Here is an 18,682-nt window from a genome sequence, read left to right as displayed (position 1 = left end):
TAAGAGAATACTGTAAAACATGATATATTCGCGGCATGAATTTTTCGCGAATTGGAGCCGACGGCTTTTTTTGCGGCATGAAATTTTCGCGAAATGCCACTGACATTCAAGGCATATAGTGTAGACAAGAATTTTCGCGTGCATTTTAATTTCGCAAATCTTGGCGCTCGCGAAATTCGCGACATTAAAATGCACGCGAACATTCCTCGTTTTACAGTAATAGAATTTCTACACAAAACACAAAGAACACATATAAAGGTCAAAATTTCATTTTATGTCTGCAAATGAAACTATTTTACTCTTCATCAATGAAAGTTAAGTTACATAAATCAACTTCAGCCTTGATAATGTGGTAAAATAAAAGCTTATAAAATGCATGGGACTTCCAAGGGTCTCCAAACATCCGGTATCATGCACTATATAGTTTTGAAAAGATTCAGAGATTTTTCATGCTCACCTGTTTGGAATGTTAGAGATGTCCAGTTTGTCAGCCTGGTGGACGTAAGGGATGACCACCACCTTCTCAAGCTCTGGCAGTGCTTCCACCACCTGGCGGAGTTTGCCGAGGTGGTCATGGGTTCGGCCATTGTAAACAACCGCATCAACAGAGAAAATGACCTTGGGTTTGATCTGTTTGAATCTGTCCAGCACTCCCTAGAAAATGAACAAACAAACAGATGAAAGTATGGTTAAGTTTACAAAATAACTTGGATGTATGACACCAGTCAAATAACTCTTGTTAAGTTTCTCACAGGATCTTTGTGTAGTGTAGATCTGATACTTGATGTCTTTTCATTATTTACAATGAGACGACAAAGAAAACTCTTATCACTTTCTTTAATTCATTTGAAAACTATTTAATATCAAACATTGAGCATTGAATCTTGATTACATGAAAGGTCAAGCAAAAACTTTTCAAAACAGATGAGCTTTAACCCACCACCTTGATTAGATCTTTTGTTATATCTTAAGAGAGCTATATGTGATTCCATTAGACCTACGATTCTCTAGAATGTTACATTGTAAAAATAAACTCCTGGTCTTTGGAAAAAAAAAAGGTGGTGCTTAGTTTGATCAACAGATTTTGACATTATTTAAACTTTTCTGTTCAAATTCTGTGAGGACTGTAAAGTGTTGATATTATCTTCTCGAGGTAACAAATCATGAAAAATACAGAATTGCAAGTTTTACTTAAGTCCTGTGACAAAACAAAAGTTTGCTTTAAACAGAACTAATCAAATTAGTGCTCTCTTTCAGCAGAACTGATAAAAAATTTTATATCCCCATCAAATTAATTACTATTTCATGCCATGATGAATAGAGATCGTCAAATTCATGCAAGTAAACAAGACCAAGAAATCCTTGATTGGAGAACAAACAAACAAATGGGTAAATATGCCCCTCTTAGACTTAAAAAACAAATTTTTGAATTAAAATGATCAGCCCAGTAAGAATCTGACCTGAGTAAGATTGCTTTCCCAAATACCCTGCACAAATTTTCAGTGGGTCAAGGCATAAATTGAAGTGCAGTTCTCAGAAATTTGCTTAATCTTAAATTACATCTAGACTTGGCATGGTGGAAATACAATTAATCCTGTAAAGCAAAGTTGATATGAACAAAACAATGGCTGCAACAATCTTCTGTAGGTGGGACTGTTGCTAAACTGAAATATAAAACTCCTGCAAACAAAATCACAACAGTGAAATGGAAGGAAAGATACAGCTAGCTTAGCATGGTTTCACAGTGTTCATATTCTATGTGTCATGTTTCACATATCTTGTGCCAAGAACTGAAATTGTTGTTTTTATGGGGGATTTCAACGAAGAGAAATAAGCATCATGTTCTATGCAGTCTTTTTTAGGAGATCTTTTGCTTCTTTGCATCATAAAGGCATACACAAACAAATCAAACTTCTTGCAAACTTGAGTTTATCTTGAAGCTGGCTTTGTACAATTTCACGAAAAAGTGTGAAATCAAAGTGAGACATATGCTAGTAATTGAAAGCTCAAAGTTTAGAGTCATGGAATTTTAGAATTACCAAAATAAGGATAATCAGGGTGATGGATCACAATTATGACAATGATGATGATAACCTGAGTCTTGTCTCACCGTAACTCCAAAGTCTGGTGATGTGGAACTCCACACTGCCCCCATACTGGATGCTGCAAGCATCGCTTCTATGGCAACGACACAGTTTGGTATGTAACCTTGGAAACGAAACACAATGCAACAAAAATTTCAGCTTATGATTTAATTGTTTATGATGTTTTTTAAATCATCATCTAACTTCATACACAGGCTTCCATTTCTTCTGCTGTCTGCAAATCTGTTTAAATTCTTTCACAAACTGAGCAGCACTACTGCAGATACTGTAAACATAATTCGCGGCAAGAATTTTTCACGAATTAGAGCCGACGGCCTTTTTTGCGGCATGAAATTTTCGCGAACTGCCACTGGCATTCAATGCATATAGTGTAGACAAGAACTTTCGCGTGCATTTTAATTTTGCGAACATTCCTCGTTTTACAGTAACACTTACCTCTATCCATTCGTACTGAATAGCAGGAAAGCATTTAAGAAGTATAGACGATTACATAATCGGGCAAAATTCATATATTTTCATTCTTTATGTACAATTTATATTGGGGAAGTACCATGTGCTGTCAGTTTTGAGTGATCATATCAATGTATGTGTTCATAGTTTCTTTTTCTTTTTTTATCCATTTTCTAGGCATTTTGGGACTGTTATGAATTTAAGGAAACAAAAAAAGGATGAAATTTGCAGTATTCCTTATCTGCATTTCTCAAAAATAAACTTTCTAAAATCATCATGAAATGTGAATATTGAACTACAGGTTCAGGTTGATGATCAAAATTCAGTGGAAGTTTTAAAATGAAAACTTTGTCAAAAGAGCAGTACCATTTTATGTTTCAGAAACAATCTTCATGTGTGCTGACTAATGTAATCATTTTATCAAGTTTCTGACATGAAATGCCAATTGGAACAATAGTGAGCTTATTTCTGCCTGGGACCCCTGGGCCATTTTTCCAAATTGTGGAAATTTTTCCAAATTGAGACTATAAAACATCCAAGGATTACTTGGGGTTGGTTTGCTAATCTTGTTTGAAGTTTCCTGGATTACTAGTGAGGGACACTTACATCAGTATTCATATTCATTAAAACTGTGGACAGGTTCCTGACACTAAAGAAACAAGTTACGTTTTGTACATCTCTTTCCTTACAACAAAATAATAGATCTTCAAAGTCTAAATTTCTTTCCATGTTTACAAGCCACACGAGGTCTGAATACAGGTCAGTGAGCCCAAAATCCAGTCTCTCTAGTGACTCAATGCTCACTGCTCACAAGGCGTGTGTGGGGGTGCAGTCAGTGTTGTCTGTTTCTCTTTGTATTACATGAAAACACATTGTGAGGTCTCTTTCTACTCCATCGCTGTGCATGCCAAAGTCAACTTTTTTTATTTTTTTTCCAACACAAATGGAATAATACTAATGCTAATTAAGAACAGGAATGTGTTTTATGATGTGAACACTACATAATTTTATATTTTTCAAGGCAACATACCAGCCATTTGTCAATTAAAGGACAATGGCCCTGTTCTTTATCATGATGATAAAGTAACAATGGAAACTTCACTGCATAGTGCAATAAGTTCCCATTTATACATTAGAGATGCCAACAGATTAGAAGTGCAGTTTACCATACACTACCAGTAAAGCTCAAATCATGATTTCTTTCTTTTTCAGGTTGTGAAGTAAAACCAAGAGGGTATCAGAACAGGTGTAAAACACACACATATATGTATGCATATGTCTAGTCAATTACAGCAACACACACACACACACAAATTATATATGCATATCCCACAATACACTTGTAATTACCATTCTTTTTGTGTGTGTGCTGTATTCATGAACTCTTTCTTGCAAGGCAAAAAAAAAATATAAATAAATAAATAAAAATCAAGACTTAAACAAGAGTAATTTTCCCCACTCAACCATGGTGTCCTGCATGTAAAAGGCGTGACTCTTTTAAAAATCATTGCCGGTATTCTCATTTCAGTGTGTAACTGTTGGCTGTTAAATGGTTAAATTAAAAGACAATGTACCAGTGATTAACATTATGAAATACAATGTCACTAATGTACAGACTAAGATGTGACAGCAGGGTTTGTGGGGCTGTGTAAGTCAACAAGATTTAAAAGCTCAAACAGTAGCTTTCCAAGTGATCACATGACTCAAGACTGAGAAAGGCTTACCAACTACCCTGTCTCCTTTCTGGATGTTCATCTTCTTGAAAGCCGCAGCAAACTGACCGACTGCGGCATGAAGCTCAGCGTATGTGATTCTCTCCACTTCTTTACTCCCTTCAACTGGGGAGAAATCAAATGGAGACAGATATAAATCAATTAAAGCACAGAAAGAGGTATATAGGTCATATACGTGTAGACTAAAGTTAATGTGTCTCTCTTGCAACCCTGAAAATCAAATTCATTTCATAAACTGGTACATTGTAAAGGTAGGTACAATCATGTCATGTAGGTCAGATCCTTCCTCAGAAAAATAAAACTGAATGAATGAATGAATACCACAGATTTCCAGTGAATTTATTTGGACCGTGCAAAAATTTCAACCATTATTCTCAGTGCAAAAGGGGGGCATATATTCTTGAGTGACATGGGGTCAGTTTCTTAAAATATCTTATTATTTTAAAAAAATACTCTAAGGTGTATTACCATAAGATTTCATACATGATGTCGGTATACATTATTCTTTAAAATGCAGAATTCTGTGATGTTTGCAAAGGGGAAAGGCCTATGGGACCCTTTAAAGGAGAGTTAAAAGAGATGGGTTAATAGATGGAGGGATACATAGGTTGGCATCTAGTAAAAAATATGTAGATTGATGATAGGTACAACTGTAGCTCTTCTTACACACTTACATAAATATAAACTTAGTCACATACATTGTATATCCAAGAGGATAGAGTTTAAAATTCTTCTTCATACATGGAAAGCAGTACATTCTTCACCTCCAAAATATTTGCAAAACCTTATTTCAGAATACGTCCCTGGCAGAAATCTCCGTTCATGTAATAGTAAACAATTAACAGTTAAAAGAACAATCTCGACTCTCGGAGAAAAAGCCTTTGTTTCTGCAACCCCATCTCTCTGGAATGCTCTTCCACTGAGGATCCGATCAGCAGAGACCATTGAAACATTTAAAAAGCTTTTGAAATCACATATGTTCGCATCTTGTTTCGATTGAATTTCAACGAATTGCTCATTGGTGTGTATATTTCTACCTATCTCTTTCTTCTTTTTCAACCTTCTTATGTACAATTATGAGTACGATGTATGCTATTCTTTTCATAATTACGTCCCTCTGTGCCTCAGAATAGGATACTAGATCGAAGGCGCATTACAAATGCTGTACTTATTATTACTATTATATACAAAAATAAGTGGTACATACATACAGTACATAAATGTTTTAAAACATATACATCTGTGCATTCATAATTTGTACATACACATACACATACAATCGTTTACATTACACATGGTATAAATATGGATTTGTTTGGATTTTGGAAGGAGATTGACAAATGTACAGAGAAAGACAAGGAGAAAATGAGAGACAATCATGATTAAATGCCCAAATCAACATTGATTCTATCGGAAACACACAACTTGTACCTACACCACAGTCTGTAAGCTGTGCGCCATCAAAAACTTGTTATTCCCACATGCCACAACTCATATCATATATTGGCCCTGAGTACATAGATTACATCATTGGAGAGTTTAAGCTACTTTTCTGCCCTTATCTTACATTAAAAGATGTGAACATTGTCACTTTTATCAGATTAACTCAGGCTCCCAATATTCCCTGAATCCATGAATCCAGGGAATACACCCAAAGAGCTTACCTGCAGCATAGAGGGCGACTCGATCATCATTGTACCTGAGAAGATTCTCAGCAAAGTTCAGCAGACTGCCTTCAAACCAGACTGGAACCTCTTCTATACCCTTACTTGGGTCTACCACCTGTAGAGAAAGGATCATTGATTCACAGAGAACATGATTAGTGCACCCTTCAGTCTCTCTGATTTTTGGAACTAAACATATTAACCTGCAACCAATTTTCTTCTTACTGACATAATGGTAAAGGTGCTACATGAAAAACAGCAACTATCACAATCGATATCATTCTTAGCAAGAAAATCATGAATCAAAGCTTTTATGTAGATTGTTTAACAAGCTAATGTAACATTATTTTGCTTGTAGCTGATGAAGATCATGCTAGGATCAAAAGCTCAGGCTCCTTTTGACTCCAATTTTTTTTTTTCTTTTCCATTTGTGTGACAGCTGAATCACAAAACTGACGTTTGATGACAGCTTGTCTTAATTTCTTCTGTCCAGTCTGGTCAGTGGCATTTTAACAAAGCTAGTCATGCAGCAAGAAGCAATAAAACTGGACACTGCTCTACCAAAAAAAAAAAAAAAAAAAAAAAAAAAAAAAAAAAAAAAAAAAAAGGAGGGGGAAAGCAATAAAGGAACAAGTGTCATTGCTAGTATACACAGACATCATCTCTCCTCTATCACACACACACACACACACACACACAAACACACATACATGGCACACATGGAAGCTGCACCATTGTAATTATGGCACTTGCTATTTAGTGCTCTACCACCACGAGCCCCAATCAATAATTCCCTGTGTAAACTGTACTCGTAGAATAGATTGATTCGCAGACAGTTCAGTGCTGTCTGCTAATTGGACCAAAACAGCACTGATTTTTTTTCATTCCCTACACATAATGACATACTCCAATTAATGAAAATGTTCTATTACTTTAACCCCAAGGATGACAACATACTAGAGTAATGTAGATTCTTTGAACTAGATCCATTTTTCCACGATCAGTCATAAACTGGCAGGAAAATGTGACACGTAATAGAATTACAGCACTAGTTTGTTTACACAGCAAATGTATGTGTACACATTCCAAATTTTACAGCCATTCAACAGCTGTGTCATATGGCACTAATCCAATGGTGAGTCTGTCTCTTCCCATTGTATTATGGCTGTCAGTAGTTATAAATAGTAAGGTTAATATCCAGTCCTTTGATGTTTATTGCTGATATTCAATTGGGCATATCAAATCACTGATCGAAAAGAAAAATGTTGAATGTGCAATAAAATTGTATGCCAAGCAGTGACTACAAGGGAGATGCGGTGTGGTGATTAAATATGCCAGAAATGGTGGTCCAAGAGTGTTAAGAATGTTGAAAGATTGAAATCAGTAAATTTTTCTCCATTCCCAGCAGCCAGTGTCCATCTGCATGTGTCCATTCACCCAAAGCGACCACCAGGGCAAGGGCAATTTCTGTCAAATTTGTTTTCAATAAATTTTATGTCTCAGGAGCTTGGCATGCTGCTCTCAGGAAGGGCCAGAGGCATTATAAATCATTTACAACAAAGTTCTGGCATACAGTGATAAAATCATCACTTGCAAAATTATACTTACCTTAATTCAGCACTTAAAGAATATCTATACAATTATCTCACCTACCTGTGTGTATGTCTGTGAGTGTTTGATGTCGAAGTATTTCCAGCATTCACCCCAGAACACGGCATAGTTATCCACTGACCACTGCCACAGTTCCTCATAATTCTCTGTCATGGAGAGATAGACAGCAACAAGAGGAATGGTTGAAAAATCTCAGATTTAAAATCACCTTCACCATACCAACATCTCTGTACAGATAACCTAATAATGTGAATCATTCCACCATCTGACAAATTCATTTAACTCACCGACCGATGCTATTCATTTAACAATATCTGATTGATGAATTAAAATTTGTTCATACTTCTCCTCTGGGGAGCTAGTTACTAGCAGTTTCTTTAAATCAATTCTTCTTACACACACATTAACTCATGGAATCTGGTTTGTATTTTAGCCATTGCTACTTAAGTCAGACAAATTCAGAGAAAGCATTCTGGCTGATAGGCGCAATCTTTGATGAAACAATATTCTAAAACACACAATATGAATCATCAAGTCATCTAGTCATTTGCAGTGAATGTAATGTAGCCATGACATCATGGTTTCGGAGAAAACAAAACTTGCTCGAGTCATATCCTGAAATTCAATGGCAACTAATGTAATATACAATTTTGTATTTCCCTACACACAACTTCAAGACGTGGGATATTTACACTCATTATTTTTTTTTTTTTTTGGTCCACTGAGGTAATCATTCCAATTAAAACGTCAAAACTGAATTTCAAAATGATAATAATCTTGATAAAGCCAGTTGCATTCTTGATCCATTTTTCTTTTCAATGTCAACTTCACTTCATTATATATTTTACATCTATCTATACTAAGTCTCAATCACACAAGCATTTGAAACAAAACTCTTTTGTTCCCTTCTGCAAACAAAAATATCACCACAGAAAAAGAAAAAAGAAGCGTGGTTAAGGAATGGGTCATACATCAGAGTGTTGATCCTTCTCACACATCAAAAGTCCTACCAGCTGATTCCAGTCACAGTGGAAGATCGGAAACGGTCACCACTAATTTGTGATGGCTCATAAAAAAGTGATGAAAACATGCTGGTATGGTATAGTACCAACAACGTGGAAAATACCGATACACACTGTAGGTGAATGAGTTGAGAGAACAAACTCTTCAATAACATGTAGACAAACAAGCCCTCAGCACAGTATCAGGCAGCATTTGTTTTTTGTTTTGTTTTGTTTTGTTTTGTTTTTCATTCCCTCATACCCATTTCAGATTGGGCAATTGTCAGGGGGATGCATCCAGCACACATGCTACATTTCTTCGGTCTGATATTTTTGTCAGGCGACTTCCCATTGAAATATCAATTATATGCGGAGCAATAATTTACCCTCCCAATTCCCCCCTCCCCTTCATAGTTCTAGGATCGGGAGACTTCAGTATGAATTGTTTTCCTGCTGAAACATATAGTTTATGCACACTACCCTGTACATGGTGTGTACAGTATACCCCATATATTTTGTGGGATTTTCATTTGCAAGCACGAATTTCATGAGTCAGATGCTACTCGCAAACTTAAAGGACATGTTCACCTTCACAAACATAAGGATTGAGAGAATGCAGCAATATTAGTTGAACACATCATTGAAAGTTTGAGGAAAATCGGACAATCCGTTCAAAAGTTATGAATTTTTGAAGTTTTTGTGCAGTCACCGCTGGATGAGAAGACTACTGCAGTGTATGATGTCACATGCATACAACAATATAAGGAAAATATAAAGAGAATTTCACAAAATTTTATCTTTTGAAAAAAAGTACACATTCCCTTGACCTGTTACTGACATATGTTATGGGTAATATTATTCCCATTGCCTTTAGAAAGAGGCAAGTCAAGTGCTCTTTTATTATGCGAAAAAAAGTGAAAATATGTTGAATTTTCTTTACATTTTCTTTATACTGTTGTACTCATATGACATCACAAGCCTTAGTAGTCTCCTCATCCAGCGGGTCCAACACAAAAATTTTAAAAATTCATAACTTTTGCATCGATTGTCCAATTTTCCTCAAACTTTCACTGATGTGTTCTATTAATATTGCTACATTCTCTCAATCCTTATGTTCATGAAGGTGAACTTGTCCTTTAACAACACATGAAGAATATTAACTCTGATCCCGACAAGCATGCATACATTTCTCTATTCGTTGCTGCACGGCATGGTCGCGAATTTAACTAATAAACTTGCAAAATTGTCAGGAAGTCCCATCAATTTGTGAAAAATTAGGTTTCCTTAAAGGTCCAGTTTACCTTTGGGAGCAGTGATTTCAAAAATGTTCAAGATATCACATTTGATGCATATGTGTAGGTCTGTTGTATCATAAAACATCCTACCATATTAAATATTTGCAATAAAACCTAAAATATAAGGAGATATCAGGGTTTTTCTCAGTAAACCGTAACTGTATACGGTTTAGTCTGGAAACATTTTTATTATAACTATTGTTCACATTTTGTGTATTTAACAACACTTAACATCGATTATACGGATTCAAATTTTGACAGTTGTTGTTTCTATCCCTAACTCACATTTTAGAACTATTTTAAAGCACTAATGCTTTCATCTGCAAATGGTAAACTATGCCTTTAATATACAGCATATACAGTATGCTAAAGAGATTGGCTTTTATCAGGGTTTCATAATGGCTTTTGGTCTGGATGGTAGGCTGAAAGAAAATCACCCTTACCAAGCAGAAGTTTACCAGTAATATTAATAACAGTTCTACAATTAACCAACCAGTAAAGCCAGTCTGGAAGGGACATAAAGACTCAAAAAGGGCAATGGCGGTTGTTGCTAGGGGGTGTCTTGCTGTTGCTAGGGGGTATCTGCCATTGCTGGGGAGATGTGAACAGCAATGTCCGTCCAAAAACAAGCATTGTCATTGATATTTGTGTGTCTCATTACTCTGCAGTATTGAAGGAGTTTGATCTTACAGGCAAGTAGATAGATTGACTGTCAATCAGCCTACGAGGCTTATGAGTAGCAACAACGACCATATCCATGGCACAACTGGGCTGCATAACTCGGCAATCTATCACCAGCTATTAAATCATTGTTTCTGAGTTTATCAATTCAGAACTGAATTGGTATAAGTTACAGAATTCAATAATATTAGTTATGATTGTAGTGGCTGTAGTTACATACCAGGACCATGGTCAAATTAACAAGATTTAGAAATTAACTACCGGTACATACAGTAATCCGTCGTGTAGACAAAATGGCCACTAGGACCGAAGTAAAACTTTGTCAACTAATTTCATCTCGTGGACCATTTCACACATAATGGTCAGTCACAACATGCCTTCAGCAGGCTTTTCCCCACTGCCCTGTCACACCAATGGCTTAGACGTGTTTTGTTTACCATGTGCAGGGTTACAATATCATACAGGCAAACAGAGGCTACCCAAGTCTTATCACTGAGCTGTGCATACAGTAGCCAACCTAACATCCAGTCCCAAGCTATGATCGTCCTCAAGGTCAAAAGGGAGATTCAGATAGATGTTTGTTTGACTGAAAGATCGGTCTGCATCTGGTCGTCAGGGATATGTTACGCTGAGACTGCGTCTGGCTTCACGGATGAGGAGAGTGATAACGCCGAAAAAATAAAAGACTCCTCCGGACAGACGGATCTTTCTGTCTAGATGTTTGTTTACTAGGAGTACTACTTTATACATCTCAGGCACTGGCATGTCAACTTAGATACTGGTAAGACAAAATTTCCATGGTGGTGGTGTGTAGTATTAGCTTTGAATAAACATTTGTTGAACTTTCCAGTTTTAATTTGAAAGAGTTCCACATACAGTCTTTATTTAAAGTGCTCTTATGAAGTAGAACTACAAGTATTTAAATACAAATAAACCCTATATTCACTTACATTATTCATCAAATATGTCCTGCGATCAACTTGAACACAAAGCTCCCACAGTATACATGTAACTGTGCGAAGGAGCGCCCCAGGGTTACAAATATGTATGCTATTATACATTATCATACACATTTGACCGAAAGATCGGTCTGTATCTGGTCGTCGGGGAAATGTTCCGCGGAGACTGCGTCTGGCTTCACGGATCCCCTCAGGAGAGCGATAACGTCAAAAAATAAAAGACTCCTCCGGACAGACGGATCTTTCTGTCTACATACACATATGCTCAATACAATCACATAATATAATTTATTATTTTGGTACATGGAACACTTGCTATCCAGGTACATTCTAACAATAACATTTAACATCCCATATCATTTTGAACACTCTTCAACTTCTAACTACAGATATTCACTTCTGCTATTCCCACAGGAACAGAACTTAAAATTAAAAACAAAATGGGGAGCTCCAACCAAATACGCGTATACACAGTATACGATACTTTAACCATAGCCCGACCAGACGCTGTTGATACGCTACGCGAATACAGCGTCTGACCAACGAGCGGGCACCTACAAAGTGGGGAACCACAACACAACTACAAAACTTATGAAAATTTATACGTTCTTTATAAACAATGTACACGTTACCAAACGTTAATTACCTTAAGTGCATGCTTGTATTACAGAAGGTTCGTAAGTCCATTGAGAGCCCTCGTGATAAGTCCGTGGAACCAAAAAATGATACTTTCTGGCGGATTCCCTAACACCGTCAGGGTTCATCGTTGCAGAATTCAAAATGGCGCCTTGATCTCTGCGGAAATCTTTTGCGTGCGTGCGATGCGCTGCTTGAGTGTTGGTGTAGCAGCACGGTCGACAGCGCGACCTTTTGAAAGGGCATTCAGATCATGTGACCTCCCGGATATTGGAAATGGCCTGGCGTGAAAGACGATGTACCGTTCGTGAACCGTTCACACATGCTGCATATAACCATCATTTTAGGTAAGTTATCAAATCTAAATTTCAATATTCATAGCATAGATATGAAGTCTCATTATCATTTTGTTCGTCAGATGAGTTTGAAGTGACAAAAAAATGATCTAAAGTATCAAAATTCAATCCGATCGCATGCTATCGTTGGACCCTCTTCGTGTTTGGAGCTTCGTTGGTACAGCCCTGTCGCGCTACGTATGTACAGCGGCGACTGGGCTGTGTATAGTTACTTTAACCACTACCAGTATGGCAGTAATTGTTCGGTCAGATTATTTTTGAAGGAGGGCTTTACAAAAGACTGGAAAGGATCCTTGATACAAATCAAAACTCATGTTTAGGTTACCGAAATTGTAATTTGTAATCTCACAGGTTTCAGCTTCAACTGGCCCCTAACAACATGCAACATCCACACGGCGTACAGACAGGCACTAAAGAGCGCGAGCGGCTAGCCGACACCGAAGAGGCCAGAGAAAAGCTAGCAGCTCAGTCAGACCAGGGGGGTGTTTCATAAAGCTGTTCGTAAAGTTACGAACGACTTACGAACAACTGGTGATCAGTTCTTGTGCTGCATTATGGAAATTCTGATAAGTATAGCACATCAGAACTGATCACCAGTCGCTCGTAAGTTGTTCGTAACTTTACGAACAGCTTTATGAAACTGGGCCCAGGGATGTGGAAAGAGCTCAGACTGCGTACTGCAGCGGGTAGCTAGCAGTAAACGATGTCGAAGAATACGTACCGAGATGCAGGTTGTATGTACTGTTTATGATCCCTCTGAATTCATCCATTTTCGTTGCCCGTTTGGGATCAGGCTTCCACATAAGTTTGGGGGTTTCTGCGTCCATAATGTTGAAAATTGTACAAACAAAGATGAGCTAGAGAAGTAGAACAACTACTATAAGTTCAACACGATATGTCGGCCTCGGCTTTCCAACAACGCGACCCGCAATGAACACTCGTCGTACACGTTTACACGCGATGACAGCAGTGTGAGGTCCCTTGATCAGCCGAGTTTAAGCCCCGCCCACTAAGACTGAACTCATATTTTCTTTGTCAGTTATGTTTCCTAGTACTACTCCTCTACTTTCAGAAGAGATACCAGTCAAATATCGCCACTTTATTAAATTTTCACATGAATTTATTAATTGGTTTTATAGACTAAAATCTTTCCTGTACCCTCAGGTTTTGGGGTTTTTTTTTTTATTTAGTGCATGCTTCTATTCAATGAGGAATCAAAGCTGAACATTGTTCCAGTTTATGGAATTTTGCGTGTCCCATCTCATACATGTTGTATTACCATGGCTCACTGTTCATCCCGCTGTTCATTGGCTCGCGAAGATCGCACGATGCATACAGTCACTGGGCCACGCAATACACAATCATTACACACGTTCTGTGTGGAAACTGCTCCTGCTCATCGGAGCGTCACGGAGGTGTGTCAAAGGCGTTACCCCCATCTTGACCAATCACACGCCGTGTCGACTTTTTGTTGCCTACGATGTTTTCCTTTTGTTTGCTTTGTGTATTGCGCAACGTGAGTTGCTTGAGCAGGGAGATAGTTTTCCACCATCTTGCTAAGTGAACTGTACTTTTATTTATTGACAAGCATATTTCATTCATGCTAAATGTTTAATCTGTCTGCAAGTGTAGGTTATAACTAAGATACAATCATCATGTTCAAAGTGTAACAAGAGTTTGAAATGATCATCTGAATAAAAAGCATGCAAGCATGCATTTAGTTACTCACACTTTGACATGACTTTTTCTTTCTATTCATGCTTCATATCACTATTATTACTATCATAGTCATCATTAATTATCATCATTATCATAAAAATCATTATCATCATGTTGCTGCTGCATTACACAATATTGATTGATAGTTCAATCAATAATGCGTTGAATAGCATGTGGCTCATTTTTTTTTTATTTCACACTCATCAACTCCATTACGCCCATTAGTTTGTTCGTGAACAAAAAACAAACAAACAAACAAACATATATTTCCTACTAACTAAGCTCAGGAAAGGTGAAGCCCATTGTGGCTGTAAGAGTGAAGCACACTTCCTGTACTATTTATGTTTGCACCATTCGTTCAATTTATAGATTTGAATCATCGTGGGTTAGCTCCCTCCTCTGGACAGAGATCTAAGGTTGTTCGCAAACTGATCAGAAATAAAACACAAAGGACAAACTATGAACCATGAATTACACGAACGTCTAGAGTGTGAAAGAAAAAATGGATTGCATTATCTTGTAGTTATCATTGATGGTATTGTGTACCATTGGGAGCAGTGATTTAAAAATTTTCGAGTTATCACATTTGATACAATATGTTTAGGACAGTTGTATCACAGAACATCCTATCATATAAAATTTTGCAATAAAGCCTAAAATATAAGGAGATATCATTATTTTTCTCAATAAAACATAACTGTAGACTCTGTATTCTTGAAAAAGCTTAATATAACTATTGTTCACATTTTAACATTGAATATACTGATTAAAATTTTTACTTTGTTTTTTTTTTTCTATCCCTAACTCACATATTAAAACTGTTTTGATGAACTACAAAAACTGGGTTTTTGTTTCAATTCTGCAAAGGGTAAATAAACTTTTTCCGGGGTGAGCAACCTATTGGAGAAACAAAGTGCATGTAAACAGTTTATATCAGTTATTGTTTCAGTCTGCTTTTGTTTTGTATTGTTTTGTCTTGTCTTCGAGGGAAAAACTTTTGCACACAATCCTTTCACGTGGGAATTATACCAGGGAGGTGAGAGACAACTCACCTCCCTGATACGTTGGTAAATGACGAAGGCTGGTTGACACCAGTGCTGTTCTTGCCACAAGATGGCGCTCATTCACTCGAGACGTCTTGAGAACATGGCGCAATTTCGGCTTGGAATTCACGATGTGCTTTGCTGGAAAATTCGTCTCTGCTTACTCCACGGCAAAAAAGAAATAATAATAATAATAGTAATAATAATAATAATAATAATAATAATAATAATAATAATAATAATAATAATAATAATAATAATAATAATAATAATAATAATAATAATAATAATAATAATAATAATAATAATAATAATAATAATAATAATAATAATATAAGAATAATAATAACAATAATATAATCATAATGATAACAATCATATGATCATAATATTAATAATAGTAATAATAATGAACAAATTAATTAAATAAATGAATTGTAAAAAGTAAACTGCAGCATGAGAAATATTGATGAAAATAATATCACACGGTACAAACAAACGAATTATTCAACGTAATCCATGTAGTCATATCAAAGTATTTAGACACTAAATCAATATTTGCCGACTGTGTTTTGGGTCACAGCTGCTGGCAAGTGATACATTTGTTGTACTTATCTTTGATTAAGGTAACCTGTTTACATTAACAACAACAAGAAGGTAATTCCACATAAACATCGCAGTGCACCTTTGAACATGCCCACACAAAAATAAGAAAGTCATGAGATTTCAGACTTCATAAATTGGCAACCAAAATTAAGAAAATCTATTGCTTGTGGCGATTAATAGTGTTTCATGAAAAGTATGGTAATTTTATGATTCGATAAGGTATAAAGTAATAAGGGGTGGGGTCTGAAGCTTCAGCTTTTGTCAGAGAAAATCATGGCTGAACGATTCACGTATATGTGATCAGGTTAAGTAGTAAACCCTGTTGCAGATAAGAAGCATAACAGTCCGTATGATTCATTCAGGTGTTACGGTGACATTCAAACTTTACTACTACATTGTAATGCCTTTCACACAGAAATCTCAGTATCTCTTGAACAGTAAGTGTGTTGCCCGCCCAGGGTTGCCCATTGAATATCTTGGTAAATCGGGGTCATCTTGCTTCAGCGGTTACTGTAAGGACGTTCCTGATAGAGGGCGTGATAATAGCAGCTCTCCTCGTCTGCCCCCTTCATGAATGACTGCCTTCAACCTGATAGGGCCTCCGACACGCAAGGCACAAAACTGCAACATCCAGCAACCTCTTAACAAACCCGATCGCTTAACGAGCAGTAGACTTTCTTTTTAGGCAAAGATTAATATCTAATTCAAAAGAAGAATTATTTTTTTCCTCGTAAGAACGGAAAGAAAATAAAAAACAAAACGTGGTGTTCTGACTAAATAAATGACGCCCTCCCATACCGAAAAGGAGACAGTATTACATAACTGTATTCTACGCACACAATAAAAAAAAAAGACGACACACAAGCGCTCATTCAGTCCAAAAGCGACGCAAAACGAAACAAGTATGTATGGAAATTTAATTCTCAATATCATTCAGGAGGTCTGAGAAATAACGAGACTCTTTGAATCTATCCAAGGTGTAACGAAAAGCTATTGATAAAATATTGTAAGCATAATTATTGTTACATATTTTCATCATTTTTTAAGAATTATATTGCATTGCATATTTCCCCTGGTATTTAGGTAACATAATCCAATGTTTTTCATGTTATATAAGTATCATGGATTGTTTAATAAACTAATAAAGAACATTAGAAGTCGTTGACACTTTAACAAGAATTACTTACTAAGCGTTGCATAGACAATGAAGATTTGTCAGTTAATATTTTTTTTTGCATAATATATTGCATTTTCATTTTTTTCTCCTTAATCTTCTTCGACCAGAAAAGATGTTGATGAATAGTTTGTTACTCGACGTCAATTCAGAAAGCAGTCGGAGAAGACTAGAATGATCTTTCTCATATAGTGAAAACTTACATGACTCAGTCAACTTCATAATATGGCCTTGACATTTCCATCTTGGTGGCATTGCGGAAGACGTAAACGTTTGAAACATCGGCAAAGAAAATCGATTTGGGGTGAGAAGACCAAGATGTGACTCATCATAATTATCATCAGAGAGGAATTGAGAAGAAAGATCATCAACATTACCAACGTTCAATGTTCAATGACCTATGATGACAAACAAACTAACAAATAAACAAACCTAAAACTTCTTTGTTTTGTGACCCATGATAGCTCCAAACGTTTATGTCTCTTGAGTTCGTAACACTGCATGTGAAGTGAGAAGATCATAGCAATGTGATTATCTCACGGTGTGCCGATCGATTGTTAAAAAAAGTATAAAGTAGATAGAATAGAACAATAATTCTCTTCTGTTGTGTCTAACCAGAGATCGAGAACGTAAAATCAAGTTGACGAATCGACTTTGTAGACCTATAAGATCAATCCTAATCCCCGACCATACAATGCATCCCTCCCCTATCACCACCCTCCGCCCGCTCCCTATTCTTTACCAATCGATCGATCTCAGGTAATGGTCAACTTTAATCAATGAACAATAGTGCGGAAGATAAAGCTGGCAGTAACAACACGCGCTGAATGTAATTCAGTATCACACGGGGTTTCACACGGCTTGGTAGCACTTAAGCCCCCTTTAGATTCAGTGGATTGGATCGTTTTTTGTTTTTCCGGCTATTCTTCTCGATACATAAAGAGCTGATCCGATCAGAGTGCGCGAAGAAGACAGCTCAATAAATGTCTCCCTGACAATGTATACATTTATTTTCTGCGTCGTCAAAAAGAACATGCAAATTCTTGCGATGAGGGAAGACTTACGTTGATATTTTAACGCAATGTTTTACTCAGAAGATTTAATAAGACCATCGTTCCTCAAAATAATAATAAAACACCCAAACGGTGTGCAATACTGCCTCTCGTGGCGGAGTCTGTATAGTGACTGTACTGATGTGGCCAAGAGAGGGAGTGAGAGGGGGTGTGGTTCGGTAGACATGGAAAGATACGTGGATTTGTAGAATGAATCTGATAGAAACAGATATCTTGATGCAGATTGGTAGGTAGATAAGATAAATAGAAAATAGGTAAATACAGATAGACATTCATGCAGATAACTTGAAATCTAACAAGATAGATAGATAGATAGATAGATAGATAGATAGATAGATAGATACACCTACAATAGATAGCCTAGATGGGTAGAAAAATAGATGGATCGACAGATGGAGATGACACACATATACATGCATATATGTGTGTTTATATACGTATATAAATATATAGAAAAAGGGGACAGAGATAGGAGAGACAGAGAGAGAGAGAGAGGTTGATATCATAATGTCGATATAGACTTGGTAGTTTTTGAGCATGAATCACTAATAGACATAGTGGGAGAGAAGTGTGTGC

General features: G+C 36.6%; 1 protein-coding gene across 1 annotated transcript in view; it reads right to left on the bottom strand.

Moving 5' to 3' along the window:
• The window catches only part of LOC140227377 (acetoacetyl-CoA synthetase-like), a 30,314-nt gene extending 16,996 nt beyond the window's left edge, over positions 1 to 13,318 (bottom strand). The window contains exons 1-6 of the mRNA XM_072307788.1: positions 13,213 to 13,318; positions 7,606 to 7,709; positions 5,953 to 6,070; positions 4,280 to 4,393; positions 2,111 to 2,208; positions 458 to 654 (exon numbers count right to left, since the gene is read on the bottom strand). Coding sequence (XP_072163889.1) covers positions 458 to 654; positions 2,111 to 2,208; positions 4,280 to 4,393; positions 5,953 to 6,070; positions 7,606 to 7,709; positions 13,213 to 13,318 — 737 coding nt within the window. The remainder of the gene's footprint in view (positions 1 to 457; positions 655 to 2,110; positions 2,209 to 4,279; positions 4,394 to 5,952; positions 6,071 to 7,605; positions 7,710 to 13,212) is intronic.
• Positions 13,319 to 18,682: the final 5,364 nt, after the last annotated feature.

The sequence above is a fragment of the Diadema setosum genome, chromosome 4 (assembly GCF_964275005.1).
Source record: "Diadema setosum chromosome 4, eeDiaSeto1, whole genome shotgun sequence".
NCBI classification, from domain to species: domain Eukaryota; kingdom Metazoa; phylum Echinodermata; class Echinoidea; order Diadematoida; family Diadematidae; genus Diadema; species Diadema setosum.
The sequence above is the reverse complement of the archived record's forward strand: the minus strand, read 5'-3'. Positions and strand labels throughout refer to the sequence as shown.